Here is a 15,297-nt window from a genome sequence, read left to right on the forward strand (position 1 = left end):
CCATCAGCAGCAAAGCAAGCAGCGCCAGGAAAGCCGAATAACGGATCGCGTCCTCCCAATTACCAGGGCCCAGGAAAACAATGCAATTAAAATGATAGATTGGCTGCACCAGCGAGCAGGGCGCACCGGGCGGCTTATTTAGCGCAAATTTTCCTTCTTCGTTGTGGATTGCAGCGTTTTGGACCCCCCTTTCACCAACCCCCGTCTAAGGCGAGGAGCGAGCAGCGCGGGCGCCTGGCTCCAGGGGTGTGTTCGGAGGCAGCGGCTCACAGGTGCGAGCCCCGGGGGAGGGAGGCGGGCGGGCTTCTCCGTGCTAAGGGGCTGAGTCAGCAGAATGGAAAGAGAGGGGGCGCCGGCGCGACCCTCCCTGTGCTCCCCGGCCATAACGCGGCTCCGCAACATCGCCGTCTAGAAGGGGGCAGGCTCGGGGAGCGCCGCACGCCCCCTTCTCGGCCCCCGCCGAGCGCCGCTGCCCCCGGGAGAGAGCGACGAGCGCTCGCGCGGCAGGAACAAAGCCCCCAGCCCCACCCAGCCCCTTTGCACCGCGCCTCCTGCCAGAGGCGCGGGGAGGGACCTGCAGCTCCACCGGGAGCCTGGGGGGAGCGACGCCCCCAGCCCGCCCCCATACTTGTGCCGCGCAACCCCCCCCGCTGGTACGGCTGCCTCACGAGGTCACTGTCCCCTCCCAGCCCGCTTGTACCGCCTGGCGCTGACCTCGACGAGGAGGGAAGAGCGACGCGCCTCCGCTGCTCCATGCCACGGCTACCCTGGCGGGAGCAATGCACCCACCCCCCCCCCAGCCGCTTCGCGCCGCCGCCCCAGGACCTTGCCGGGGGACTGCGCCCCCCACGCCCCTTTGTAGCGCTGCTGCAGAGGGAGCCTTGCAGCCCCCCTCCAGCTGCACCAGCGGCCGGCGCAGGGGGAGCGAGTAGCGCGCCTCCCCCGGGGCCCCTTTGTGCTGCTGCTCGGATCTGCCCTAAGACACGCGGCGGATGCGTCACGGCGGAGGCGCTGCTGCTGCTAGCAACGCGCACAAGCCCATTCACCTCAAGGCAACCCATCCCCGATCGATCCTTTCCCGCCCCCCCGCCCGCCCCAAGCCGCTCCGGAGAGCCGTCCCAGCAGCTCCGCCATTTCCGAGAGCTGAAACAGAAGGGCTTGGAGCATCCCCTGCCTTGCACCCACCCACCCACCGGCCCCGCACAAAGGGAAAAGGCAGAGGAGTAGGTGGGGTAAGTCCAAGCCTGTTCTTTCCCGTAGGTAGCGACTCTTTCGGCTGCGGCTATTTGGGAGAGGGGAGGAGAGCTTCATGCCCAGCATCTCGTGGTGGGGAAGGACGCTGGAGGGCTTCTCGTTGCGCTCTGCTCTCTCGCCCCCCTCTCCTGGAGATGGGCACGTTCAGAGACAGCCGAGAAGGGATGGATGCGGAGAGGGGGGCGATGTCGCTGGGCAGAGAGAGATGCAGAGACGGGGACTGTGGAAATGGATTGATGGACGTGGGAGGGGGGGAAAGCTGTGTCGATGGAGAGATGCGGTGAAAGGGGCTGTGTGGATGGAGGGGACTGCGGGGATGGATGGATAAACTACATAGAAGGATGTTGCATTTCCACTTGATGTTATTCAGGGCTTCCAGAAAGCGCTCTGGAGAGGATGCCATTCGCCCTTGGACTGGGAAGGAACACAGAGTTTTTATTAGTCTTCTGTTTAAAAAACAAAAAACCAAAAAAAAAAAACAAAAACCCAACCTCCACCTCCTCCCAAACTGTGACACAATTATAGCTTATGCCTTCCTAATGACAATTCAGAAAGTAATAGCGATGTAAAAAAGTGGAATTAGATCACTTGAGATCAACAGAAGAAATTTTCCCTGAGGGGAAAAAAACAAAACAAAAACGTGTTTTAGGATTTGTGTGTTTGGGGCATATTTTTGGTGCAATATGAGTTTAAGGCCTATCACTGTGTTAAGGTTTTCATTTTTATGTGTGTGTACTTGTAGGACTTTTTTTTTTTTTTAAATTTTTTAATCCAGGAAGGATGGTGAAACTAGGGAATAATTTCAGTGAGAAGAGCACAAAGCAGCCCCTTTTGGAGGATGGATTTGACACTATCCCCTTGATCACACCCCTGGATGTCAATCAGCTACAGTTCCCGCCTCCTGATAAGGTACAGTAGGCTACAGTTTCCACCACAGAGAATCACACCCAATCTCTCTCAAACAACAGGAGAATCATTTGTGTAATAAGCCATTTAGAAAACTCCATTTATTAGAGGGCATTTTAAGGAGTGGCTATTTCTTCTTGAGAAAAAAATAAATAATTAAGCCAATGATCATCATAAACATTTCAGTAAAAGTGATTTTTTCATTTAAATGCCATTAGTTATCATTAAAACACATACATATTATAGGGTTAGATGGTACTGAAAAAATCAGTGATAAGTACTTTTAGATTTCTTTGTTGCTTTGAGGATACGGTGTAGTATTTTGCAAGCTTGTCTGTGATATGTTGTCATTCTTTTCATTGTATGCCCTTATCTTCAGAATCTGTAAGGCAGCTGTGAAAATTCATTGGGGGTGAAATGTATCCTGCTGGCTGTAAAACCTCCCAAAGTGTGGAAGCATTGCTTTAGAACTCCACAGGGTGGGCTCAGGCAGGACAGCCACACAGGGAACTTCCACACCATTTGTGTGTCTCAGAAGGGGCTCCATGCTGATAAGCCAACTGGAAAGGGGAAGCTGTGGATGGGATAGTGGCTGGGTTACTAGATGCATAATTAACAGATTCTGTGGTCCAAAACTCCTGAATAGGGTGTGTGGATTAGTATCTGCTGTTCCAGCCCATAGGCTAGAGTGTGGATCAAAGAAAGGTTGTACTGCCACCCCCTATCCTGCCCACTTGGGGGAGAGGCTTGTATTTCACCTCCCTGACCGCTGCTTAGTGGTCCCTTATGCAAAGCCTGATTATTCAAACTTTGATGCAGAAGGGCAAGTGCAGAAACCTCAAGACATTTTTTTCATTCCCCACACAAATAATCTGATAATAATTATCAGTTATGGGACATAATGGAACAGATACAAGAAAACAGTTTTGTGTTTTGTGTTTGTTTGGTTTTTTTTTTTTTTTTTCAAACATTCTTCCGTTTGTATAAGTTAAAAGCTTACTGGTCTCTGGTGTTGATACCTTCTGAAAAATAATATAAGCAGCCATAAACTTGAACTGGAAATGGTCACTAAATACATATGGTAACAAATTTCATGGTGAGTTTTTGCTTCATAATCTTTGAAGGCTTATTTCTTTTCTTAGATAAATGGTAGGTATAGGTTGCATATCTTGAAAATCTCATGTGCTCTTACCCTAGAGATAAAGAATATCTGTAAAATTGTCTAAACGTTCATGTATGGTAGACAATAAGGGTCTATTTATACCCTCCATTACATGGGTGTAACTTCCATTGACATTTCTGTATAGTACGTGGTCACCACTTGGCAGGCACTTTAGATGGGATTAGCCCATAACATTGGCTTCAAAGCCCTAGAGCCTGTTTCTGCCCTCAGTTACATGTATGTAATTCCTGTGCTGAGGGCAGAATTGGACCCAAACGCTTTAAAACTGTTGTTGTGGCTGACTGTGTCTGCCAGTTGGTGAGCAGACAACCAGTTAGCAGGGTCCTGCATCCAGAGGCCAAACTTGCTGAGTGTGCATGTTATATTACTCAGCTGCTAAGCAGAGCCTTGAACCAGGAACCCCTGTGGTCCACAGGCAGCAGATTAATGAAAATGGAGCCACTGTGGTTAATCCAGTAAGAGCTGTACTAAGTTTGTCATTACTGGAAGTTGTTCTTTGATTAGTACGTGGTCAAGTAGCACTGGGCAGAACTCCCACTGCAGATAACAGGAGTTGTGTGAGCAGAACCAAGGGCAAGTTATGGACCCGAACAGAGGACTCAAACATTTGGTTAGCATTTCTTCTTTCCCCACTGCTCATCTGTGTGTGTGTGTGTGGTGTTTCCTTTCCTTTGTGCAATCATTTACAACGAGTAGAAGAGTATTTTACAGGCCTCAATGGGTCCCTTTTGTGCCCAGCCAGGTAAGATGCTTCTTAGTTCGTAGACCACTGATACAGACTTAAATGTTTTATTTTTTAATAGAGCTCATATTAAAGATGCCAGTAGTAGAAAGGATTGACAGAAATCAAATTCTGAAGTAGCAGTGTAGTCTTGTGTAATAAATGTAAGTACATATTTCACATATCCAAGCTTATGCAGTTACAAAGCTCTGGTGTTGCAGTGAAGCATAAAACCGTCATGGAGAGTAGTGACTAATGCTAAGAATTTGATGTTTTTGACAGTTTCTAAATTAAAGGCTGAATTGATTTAAGTATACTTTTGGTTATATTAAACAAAAGAAAACATTATATAACCAGGCAGCTACAACTATGATCACTGTCAGTTGGATGTGATTTTTTTTTGAATGCCTGCAATTATGCAATATGATGAAAGGGGGGTAGGTGGCGGGGGGGGAAATCCCAAAACCAATTAACTCCCATGATGCCACTGAACATAATTATAATCAAAATGAAGATAGGATGTTTGGAAACTAGTTTCCAAAACTAACACATCTATGTAATATTCTAAAGATACTGTGTATGTTTTGTGGAATTGGGCCCAAACCATCACATGTTTCAGAGAAGGAGCTGGCTGAGAAAGTAGGCAAACCCAAAGCTTTCGGTTCAGTGTCTGGCTTAAGTGTCACAGTTCTGCTTTCAGAGGTGTATAGTTCCCACTGACATCAGTGGGTTTCATCTAATGACAGTATTGGGCCCTAAAACCAAAAAGGATACAGAGTTATAATCTTTGGAAGATGACAAAATATGGAACAGATCATTAAGGCTTTGGGAGGCAAAGGGAGGATTGTGCCCAGTTTTGAATGCGATGCTATAGAGACGGTATTGGAAAAAGTTGTAGAAGATGATGAACTATAACTTTGTGAAGGAATAAAGGAATCTAGATTTGTATTCACTAGAATACAAGAGATTAATAGGGACATAACTGAGGTATGGAATATTTTAAGGATATGATGATGAGATGGAATTGTTTGATGGGGCTTTTAGGGCTTTCAGGAGTCTCTTTACAGAGAAGGCCTGTGTGCAGTTACTACCATAGGTAAATATTTTTTTTTAAAAGTTAGCCTGACACTTGAACAATATCACAGCATAGATGCAAAACACAGTATGTAGATAGGTGGGTGGATGGACCTACACTTCTTTCAGTCCCAGAATGCTACTGTGGAAGACTACTGCTATTGTTACTATGTTGTCATCCGCTCGATTTTATTTTTATTTTTTTAAACTGACCTCTTAATTGACTATCTGATCCAGTCTATCTCTGGTTTCAAACCTCACTAGTTGAATTCCCCTGAAGCTGATAGAGATGACCACTGTGACAGACTGACAATATCCTGAACAAACCTGATGGAATTAAGATCAACTTTATTGAATTAAGCTAAATCGTATTGAATTTGGGTTAATATCTTTGGAGTACATTGTACTAAAAATGCAATTGTGTATGTGTTGTGTTGTTGTGTATCTTCTCTAGTAAGGAGGGGGAGGCTAATGTACTGCCTCTGTTTTCAGACCTTTGAAACCCACTTCCCCAGCCTCCTCCCCAGAAAGGTGCACAGATACTAGCTCAAACTGGATTTTCCAGGGACCAACAAACAAAGGAAGAATTTTGGGATAAACAGCATGGTTTTAAACTGGCTCTTGACCTTCTTCCTGATCCAGTAAACAGACAGGGCCCTGGTCCAGAGCGGGCCCCAATCCTTTGGGAAGGATTGGAAGGACTGGGCCTAATGAGGCCCCATAAGACTGGGTGCTTGTTCTGAGCTGAAGCTGTGATGAGCTTGTAACCAGAAGGAATCCCCTTGGGTGAGGGGTTGAAGGACTGCTCCTGACAGACTGCATGTTAGGGTGATTTCTAGTAAGCTTATTAAAATGTGTATAGGTACTTTTATTGTTTTTTAGTATATTTTCTTTGTAGTGCTTTTTTACCTTAATAACATAAGCTTGCATAGGAATTGTTGTGTGGTATCTTATAATGGTAGCAATTACGCCTGGTAACAGTCTCTGAAAAGAAAGCAAGTAGGTGTCCTTGGGCAACCTGTCTGTGCTGGGAGTAACACAGTGAAGGCAAAAAGAAAGGGAGTACTTGTGGCACCTTAGAGACTAACCAATTTATTTGAGCATAAGATTTTGTGTAGCTCAAATAAATTGGTTAGTCTCTAAGGTGCCACAAGTACTCCCTTTCTTTTTGCGAATACAGACTAACACAGCTGTTACTCTGAAACAGTGAAGGCAGAGAACTGTGCTGCCTGGAAATACCCCAGTCAGAAGGGAGAGAGATGTGGATCGTCACCCAGAAGGACAACAGCTGGGAAGCTGAAAGCCTGAGAGTAGATGCCCTTGCTGGACCAGTGAGGGGAAATACAGGTGCAGTTATATCTGCTCTTAAAATATACTAAAGGAATGGGGAAACAAATCAGCACCACATCATATTTGATCTTGACCAATAGTGGATTGAACTAACCAATTGCATTTCTTATGTGCTCACATGCACCTACACCCCTCTGCACAAATAAAATGTAGCAACATCAATGCAGCGTTTAAACAAAACCAATCATTTGTGGAATAGTCTTCTAATTATATGCTCCCTTCAGCTTCCTCAAAAACACATGGAAGGGAAATTCATCAGTATTTGCTAGTTGACAAAGGGTAAAATTGATAGGAAGGATATTTTCATGTCCTCCATGAGGGAATGATATGTAATAGGAAGAATTACTTAGTTAGCATCACTAGTGTGTCTGATGCCAGTGAAAGCAGATAAAATGAATTCAAAAAATTACTTGGTGGTTGTGACCCAAAGCACCCCTGCATTTACACACTACAGTATTGTAAAAATCTTTGCACAAAATATGCCGTATGAGGTATCATTTGAAAACTAATAACTCACTCATTAATATTCTTGCATGATGTATGTATGCAATGGGCATTAAGAATTATGAATCTATGCTGCAATTATAACTGTGTGTAAACCAGGTGTGTTGGGGAGTTGTTAAACAGGTGTATCCTGAACAAAGGAGTTTGTGTTTCCATCAATTTACATGTAAACAGGCCCATCAAGCTAACAAGAGGTGGAGGAAAACACACTAACAAGTGGGAGAGAAGACAGGATGGTGTCTACTACACCCAGCAAGAGAGAGAAGCTTGGTCTGGGTATTACTTTTCAGAAGAATCCATTTCAAACTGGCCTATAAAGACAAGGGAGCTGTACCTCAAGTGATAAGCAATCGAATCAACAAATTGAATGCAATATTAATGCATCATGTAAGATCTTTTATGAATGCATGCCCAGATAGGAGGGACTGTCACAGCTGTCAACTTGTCCCTATGTAAATTAGGCATGGTGGAATCAAACAATAGAAGTCCCATTTACATAGAAATCACCTAGGGGATGGGAAGCCCACAGGAAGAGAAGAACAGTATGAGGTCATCCTTCCTCTTGAAACAAGTTCATTGGACTTTGGAAAATAGAAGTAAAGATGGAAGCCATCTTTGGCATCCACCACTAGACTGACACAAGAGGCCAGAGTTCTTGCAAGCTGAGAAAGATGGGCCTTAAAACCAAGATGCAGGGGAGGGGTTTGGAACTGAATATAGGTGAGAAACCTGCTTGGGCAAAGATCTTTCATCTAATAAGACAAGGGAAGCCAGTGCCTTGTATTTTTGTGGAAGGTCCTGACTGAGGGAAAGTCAGCCATGACTTGAAGAATGACCTGGTTAGCATAGGTGCTGGGAATAGGTGTGTGGGGGGGTGCTGCAGCAATCCATGGCTTCCATTATATACTGAGTTTACAGTTTGGTTCAATGTCTCTCAGCATTCCCACTATAAAAATTGTTCCAGCACCCCTGCTGGTGAGAGGAACTATCTTGAATAAAGCCTGTATCTTGTTAGATTAAGTTTTAAGCTCTAGTTTTGTTTTACTTATACTTGAACTCACTTAACCTATGTTTATTTTGTTAATTTTTTTCATTTTTACTCAGTGCTGTGTTTTACAGGGAAGTGTGTATTTACCCTGGTTAGCTTAATAAGCTGTGATGTTTTGTGTCTTTAGAGGAATAAACAAACAATATTATTTCTCTGAACTTTCGAGGACAGAGCTGGGCATTGCAGAGCACACAGTTTTGGGAAAACTTGGGACTGGGAGTGTGCTGGAGTCACACTGCAAGTAGTAACCCAGACTGATGAAAGCCAGAGTTAGGCTGTTGACAGGCTGCTGGGGTCAGGGCTGTCTAGCACACAGACAATCAGGGTGTGATCTGCATGTTGGTAAGCTAGTTATGAGCAGCCCAGGTTGGAAGTTACAACAGGAAAGCATTGTGAGGCACCCAAGCTTACAGGGCAGGTGGTGACAACTCCTCACCAGTCCAGATTCCACCCCAGAATGTGACAATGGTATCCTTTTAATTGCATTGGGAAATTTACATTATTTCATATGTAAAGCTATGACCAAGAATAGTCCCATGTCTAGTGCAAAGCTAGGTGTTTTGGGGAAATAAGCCTTAGGGTGTGCAGATCTAATTAGTAATCAATCGCTTTTTTGTTGATGTTTTTGATAAGGTTGTGGTCAAAACGAAAACAGAATATGAACCTGATCGCAAGAAAGGAAAATTTCGTACCCCCAAAATAGCTGAATTCACAATCAGCATAACTGAAGGAGTTTCGGAAAGATTTAAGGTAAGCAAGGCTATCTATGCTGTTAATAACTCAATTGCTGTTACAGAACTACACTCAATCAATTACCAACTATAGTCAAAGAAAACTTGATTTAAAGAACAAAGATATGGCAGAAAATTTTTTAAAAATTGAGTGCAACTACAGTATCTCAGCATTAGTAATTAGGACCAACTCTTGCAGTCCTTACATCCAGGTACTTCACTCCTTACTTCGACAAAAATCCCATTGAAATTTGTCCGTGGAAGTTCAGCATGATTAAGTGGCAAGTATCTTACGGGCATGTAACTCCCATTATGTGACTAATACTCCCATTAGCTTTAGGGGAGAAGTACTGTACAGGCATCCACTTTCTTTTTTGCTTATTTTTTTTTTTACCGTTTCAAACACATTCTGTTAAAGGAGCAGTCTTTTCCCCAATGTTATTCCTTGTGATGGTTAGTGAATTTGAATACACTGATTTGGTGGCTCAGGGAATTAGTAAGATGGTGGCAAACAGCTCTGTTACTAGTTCAAATTTATCCCCTAGTATGGTGATGTATGAAAACTCTTACCATCTGATGCCTGTTCAGTGAAAGTGAGTGGTCTAAGTCCATTCCTTGGTGAAAATGTGTCCACATCACAATAACTCCCTTTGTAGGTAGTCTGACAGAGACAAAGGACTTACCGGATGAAAAGACTTGAATCATTCCTCCACCCCAGCCCCAGGATAGGGTTCCTCGAGCCATATTAGCAAGGCAAAGTGTTGAAATGTCAGCAACAAGGCAAGCTTCTGTACCTGTTCTGTCAAACTTCAATTTCCTGTCTGTCTGGCACCTTGCACAGGCATTAAGTTCACTCAGAAAACATCTTTAAAATATTTAGTGTGTGATGGCAGTTTAAAGTGCACAGACTAAAACATGGCTAGAAGGTTTAAGGTTTAGTTTGGAGATAGAATGCTGGGCTGAAATAAAGAACCATATTCTTTTCCCAGTGCACATGTGTAACTCCCATTGGTGTTAATGGGAGTTTTGTGGGCACGTCAAGAGAAGAACATACTCTTTAGCATGCAGAATAGAACACAGCAACCATGCATGAACAATGATTCTGAAAGTTCTTTAGGCCAAAAGCTGCCCTCAGAAGTGTACAGATAGCTTGCTTTGATTTCAGTGACGGCTATATGCATATAGCCAACAGTGGAATTGGAGTCTTTGTGCCTGTGTTGAGAGAGAGCTGAGCAAAGAAGACCTCTCTGAGCAGCAAGTGCATTGCTTGTAATATTGTTGTGTAGTCATTTCTAATTTGTACGGCTGAGCAGTTAGAAGCATACTTGAAACAAAATGTCTTTTAGATATGACTTTACAATTACCTCTCTGGGATTAATCTCAAACTACAGGGTTGCTAGGTAGTGCTGCTAGGTAACTGCTGCATCAGAGAGATTTCTGTAAGATTTTTGTATCTCTGGGGAATTGCATGATGAATCACACTATGGCTGTATGTCTAGGTTTCTGAAGGGAGGGCGTGAGGGGTTGACCAATTAGGAAAATTGTAGTTTGTTTAATAGAAAACAGTAGTTTCATACAGAACAATCAAGCCCTAAAAATGTCCCTCAATTTCCTTATAGCAGTGTTAGGATTAAGTTATGCTGCTTTGTAACATTTTAGAAAAGACTGACTGCTTCTCCAGCAGAGACGATTGTTATATTCACCACTCCCAGTAGTAAACAGTTCATGAATAATTGATAAAATTTCATAAATATGCAGATGAAAAGAAGAGATGATTGTGGGATTTTCTCCTGGGTCCTTATTAATTGTGAACCATCATGTTAACTGCTGCTGCTGATTTCTGAGAGAGCAAAAGGATGTTTGTTTGAAAGTCAAATATTTGCTATAATTATAAAATGCATTATTTAACTGGTAGGATATTGACTTTGGCTGGTGTGCATGGAAAAAGCTTCAGAAGCTGTTTTAATGACTTTAGTATTGTACATCAGCTATGGATATGCTTTCTGCAGACTAAAAACATAAAGTTGCACTAAAAATATAAACAAACATATTTACTAATAATTCACATGTGTATTCCAAGATGTAGTCCTTAAATAAGGACAAAGCAGATTGTATTTTGGGGATTCATTAGTGCAGATCATCTAAAGCTGTGCTTCTTAAGAAGTTCTACATTATGACAAACTAAGCAAACAACAGGTGCATATGTCATATACCTCATTTGTTTCAGCAGTTGGGTGAATAGGAAGTTGTAAAATATATTCATTCCGACTACACTATCATAGTTATAATACAGCTGAAATTGTTTTAGAGTAGAATTAAAGTGTAATTTTTCCCTATAGCTTAATTAGATATATACAGTCAGATTCTGTTTGTTACTTCAATGCAACTGAAATCAGGATTTGTCCAAAATGGACAGAATATGGACATTGTGTATATATGAGAATCCAATTCTGGTTTTCCGCAAGTAACCACTCTGGTATGGACATGAATTTAAATGGCTAGTTTAGAGTATGAATAGATGTCTGTGGAATTACTGTGGAGAAATATGGGGAATTATTCTGTCACCTTTGGAAAGCCAGCTTCAATTGAATTACATGTAGAGGTTTTTATCTTGTCTCCAACAAGTTGTCCACAACACAGAATCGCTACACATAGTTCAGCATGGCTGGCAGTCTCTGCTCAGAAGAGACCTATGGTGGGAATTGTGGGAAGAGGAAGAAGCTATTGCAGGTCAGAATTGAGGTGCATTGACACCTAGGAGTGAAATACTGATTCAACTGAAATCAGTTATGACTCCCATTGACTTCAGTGGAGCCAGGATTTCACACTAGATGTTCGATATTCCTCCCATTGAACACTGGCATAGTGATGCACACGCTGTCGGCTGCACACAACAGTTTCAGAAATAAAGTGGTGCACTATTGAAAGATGATGCTTTTACCTTTTGTGAAATAAACCTTGGTACAGAAACACTTACAATTTAAATGATTTGGAAAGTAAATGTTTCAGTTTCCCCAATACATTTCAAGCCTTTTTTAAAAAATTGTAGTACATTTTATAATCCATGTTGTACTTACAAAGGCAAATGAATTCTTCAGACATTATCCTTGACATCTATGCACACATCAAACTACACAGCCAAAGTCCGAAGCCTATTTGCAACACAAGTCATGTGCTATGAAGTAACAAACAGTTGTTTAAATATTTACAAGCGGTTATGGGAAAGCAAAAGAGGCATCCTCCTAAAAAAAAACAAAAACAAAAAAACCCCAGTTTTCATTATTCACATCCTACAGTTTGGTATCTTTTCCCTATTATTTCAATAAGCCATTTTAATAGATGGAAGAAATGTAAGTGTATACAACATACTTAAAGGTTTCATTATTGATCTACTTAAAGGGATAGAATCAATTTTAAGAATGACCTTTCTTTCTGAAGAGACTCAAGGTGGGTGAGGTGATATCTTTTCTTGGACCAATTTCTATTGGTGGAAGAGACAAGGTTTCAAGCTTCATAGAGCCATGGGGTACCCAGGGCAGTGAGGCACCTCGCTACCACCTGCCCTTAATATGATGAAGCCTTGTCTGTGCCTGCCATGGGTCAGCTCCCCAACTCCACTGGCAATGGGCAACACCTAGCATTCCCCTCCCAGCCTATGCAGGTTGTATTGTCCCTCTGCAGGTTAGTGATAAACGTACCAACCCCTGAGTTCTCCAAGTATCTCCCTGGAGTGTCCAGCCCGTTTCCTGAGACAGCATGCTGCCAGCTTGTTGCTTTGGTAAAGGATATCCTATTATGTCTCTCTTTGCAACCTCATATATGTCAGAACAGTCCATTGACCTTTATTCCCATGGTATGTTTTACAACAGCATTAACCTGCAGTGATATAGCCAGACTTAGTCTTGAATAATTACATTCTGCCTGCCTAAAATTCTCCTGGATAACAATAGACTTCTCTGTGTGGCCTAAACTGTTTTGCATTGTTGCTGTATTTCCTCCCAGACGTGCCTGCATTTCAGTGGTAAGTGGAACAGATGTATAGGTTGTGAGTCACTTGGATGAAAGGTAAATACAAGTTTTCACTCTTTAGTGTGGCATCAAGTGTGCTAGGTACCTTACAGACAAATCAGAAACGAGGTTCCTGTTCCAAAGCGTCTACAACCTAAATTGCTTAATATGGAGACAGAGACTGGGGGATGGAATGCGACGAAAAGTAAGTGGCTGAGCAGGGAAACCTAGAGCATGCCATGTTAGTTCCATGTTTACTAACATGAATGTTTTTAGGAGGGGAGGAGTAAGATTTATATGCTTCCTGACGGATGTGTGCTTTGAGGAAAAAATTTGATGGAGGGGAGAGTGGTTAACCCAGTCTATCAGGCTTCCAAAGGCTTCAGGCAGAAAGGGGCTAGTTGAAAGACAGTGTGGAGGTGAGGACACAAGGAGCAGTAAGCCAAGTAAGTGAACAAGAGAAAGTAAAAGGAGAAGAGAACAGAGATGGGAGCTAAATTGCACATGGCATTGAAACAAATTGACTTTTAGCTAAGGTGGTTAAATTTAATTCAGAAGGGGAGGGGAAACCAGTAAGGGATTTGAAGAGGGGCAGACGGTGTTTGAGCAGTGGATAACTTTTTGCATTAGCATTTTGGGTTGGTTGAAAGGGAGCAAGGTAAATGTCAGCAAAGTGAGAGAGGAGGAGGTTGCAGTAGTCAAGGAGAGAGGTGAACACCGCTTCGACAATATTTTTTGCAGCTGTCGTGTAGGGGAATGGATTGATTAGAAGATCTTGTAGCATTACATCTGTTGCTTTTCAGACTTTTTGATTTTTGTGTGTATCATTTGCCTCTTCCTATGTTAGTTTAATTGTCAGAACCCGGGAGTTTTGTTTCTTTAGTATCTCCAAAATCCATAATCATTTAACTGTACCCACAGTAGGAACCTTGGTTCATTTGTTAGTCATCTCTTGCCTAGATTATCGTAATGGGCTTCTGCCACAATTCTGGGATTACTGACAGGTGCCTCCTGCTGTTTGGGTGCTGCAAAACTTGTAGGGGACCCCCATCTGCATAAACAGGAGTCTCAGAACTGAATAGTCTGTCTGCGTTTTGAAGGGGATGGGGCTCCTGGCTCCCACTCCCCATGTCCTTTCAGTATAGTTCCGTATTCCCTAACTTCGGGAGGGGTTGAGCATAGCAATACCAACCGTTTGGTGGCTCGCCTTGGGGCTTGCTGAACCTGTCCTGCCCAGATGGTAAGCCAGAGACTGCTGTCTCCTTGTAGGATCAGTTTGACCTTCTAGAGGGCAGTTTCCCTGAAGCCTTCCAGGAGTCCTCTCTTGGGAGCTGTAGAGCTGCTGTCTGCTCTCTCCCAGAGATGTCCTGCAGTTGACTGGAACTTCCTGCTTTCTAAACCCTGATTCCACCCCGATACAACTGACCCAGCTGGAGAGGTGGGCAGCCTTGTTCACAGCAGCTCTTTAAGCCCTTTGTCACTGGTGCAGGGTTCATGCACCCCACCATAGCTTCTGGCTAGACTTTCACTTAAAATCTATTCAGAAATCTGTCATATGCTTAATATATTGTCACCTCTTCCGTCTGAGGAATCACACCACAGTGCTGTCTAAAACCAGGTGAAAAGGACTCTTTTAAAGAACAATATTATAGAAATATTTACATGAACTGTTTTTGTACTTATAAAAATCATTTAAAGGGGTAATCACTCCTGTGCAATGGTGGAGACCCAAACGCTTCCCAGGAGAGTACTCAGGCATGCACGCTCACTAGCAGACACGCTCTCTGCTCCCACTGTGTCGGCACTCCGGCCATGAGCAGAAGAGATGCGAAGTCCCCTTGGGGACAAGAACAGCTGTGTCTGTACCAGGATTTCTACCTTTTCCCCCCATCTGAACAAAGGATGAGGGTGAACTGCCAGGACCACTGTAGGAGGAAGAAAAGAACCTTCCCCTAGGTGAGGGAGAGGATGAAAAGCTACTGGAGGGAAGCAGTAGAGTGACTGTTTCAGTTGGGAGTCATGGATGTGGAGCACCTTGCTCATGTCCTTTGCCTCCATCCTCCCACCCCTCAAATTGCCGTGGGCAATTGGTTGTTCTTGGGGGGGGGGTGGCCATGGGGATCGAATGAGGGTTCGGGGGGGGTGGTGGGTGAGACTTGCTATAAAGATGGGGATTTGAATGGGGAGGATCAGTTGTGTGGGAGAAGTGGATTTCTTGCCAGGTGATTGGATCAGAGTCTGGAGGGTTGCTCTGGGATATCAAAACGAGGGTTATTGTGTGATCAGGGGAAATTTGGCTGTTGGCAGGTAGATGAGGCTTTGGTCAGGCTATAGGAGAGGATGAGTGAATTGGGTGGAACTGAGGGGAGTTCAGATTGTAATCTACGGACTTTATTCTTTCCCTCTCCTTGCATATGCCTCTATGGATATATACAAGGAGTAACTTGTATCTTGGAGGGGGGAAGGATGGGAGGAGGATAAGACACCTGGTTGGAAGGAGCCAAGAGATTTCTGATTA

At 43.5% G+C, this 15,297-nt stretch overlaps 1 protein-coding gene across 4 annotated transcripts in view; it reads left to right on the forward strand.

The window, feature by feature from the left end:
- Positions 1-15,297, forward strand: part of NSG1 (neuronal vesicle trafficking associated 1) — a 27,009-nt gene continuing 11,712 nt past the window's right edge. The window contains exons 1-3 of one of the 4 annotated variants that reach the window (XM_073342524.1): positions 1-272; positions 2,030-2,163; positions 8,674-8,790. In XM_073342524.1, coding sequence (XP_073198625.1) covers positions 2,035-2,163; positions 8,674-8,790 — 246 coding nt within the window. In that variant the 5' untranslated portion in view covers positions 1-272; positions 2,030-2,034. Of the gene's footprint in view, positions 273-711; positions 1,257-1,996; positions 2,164-8,673; positions 8,791-15,297 lie in introns of those variants that run through there. The other 3 variants (XM_073342523.1, XM_073342525.1, XM_073342522.1) reach the window with 3 other exon arrangements.

This window comes from Lepidochelys kempii, chromosome 4 (assembly GCF_965140265.1).
Source record: "Lepidochelys kempii isolate rLepKem1 chromosome 4, rLepKem1.hap2, whole genome shotgun sequence".
Taxonomy (NCBI): Eukaryota; Metazoa; Chordata; order Testudines; family Cheloniidae; genus Lepidochelys; species Lepidochelys kempii.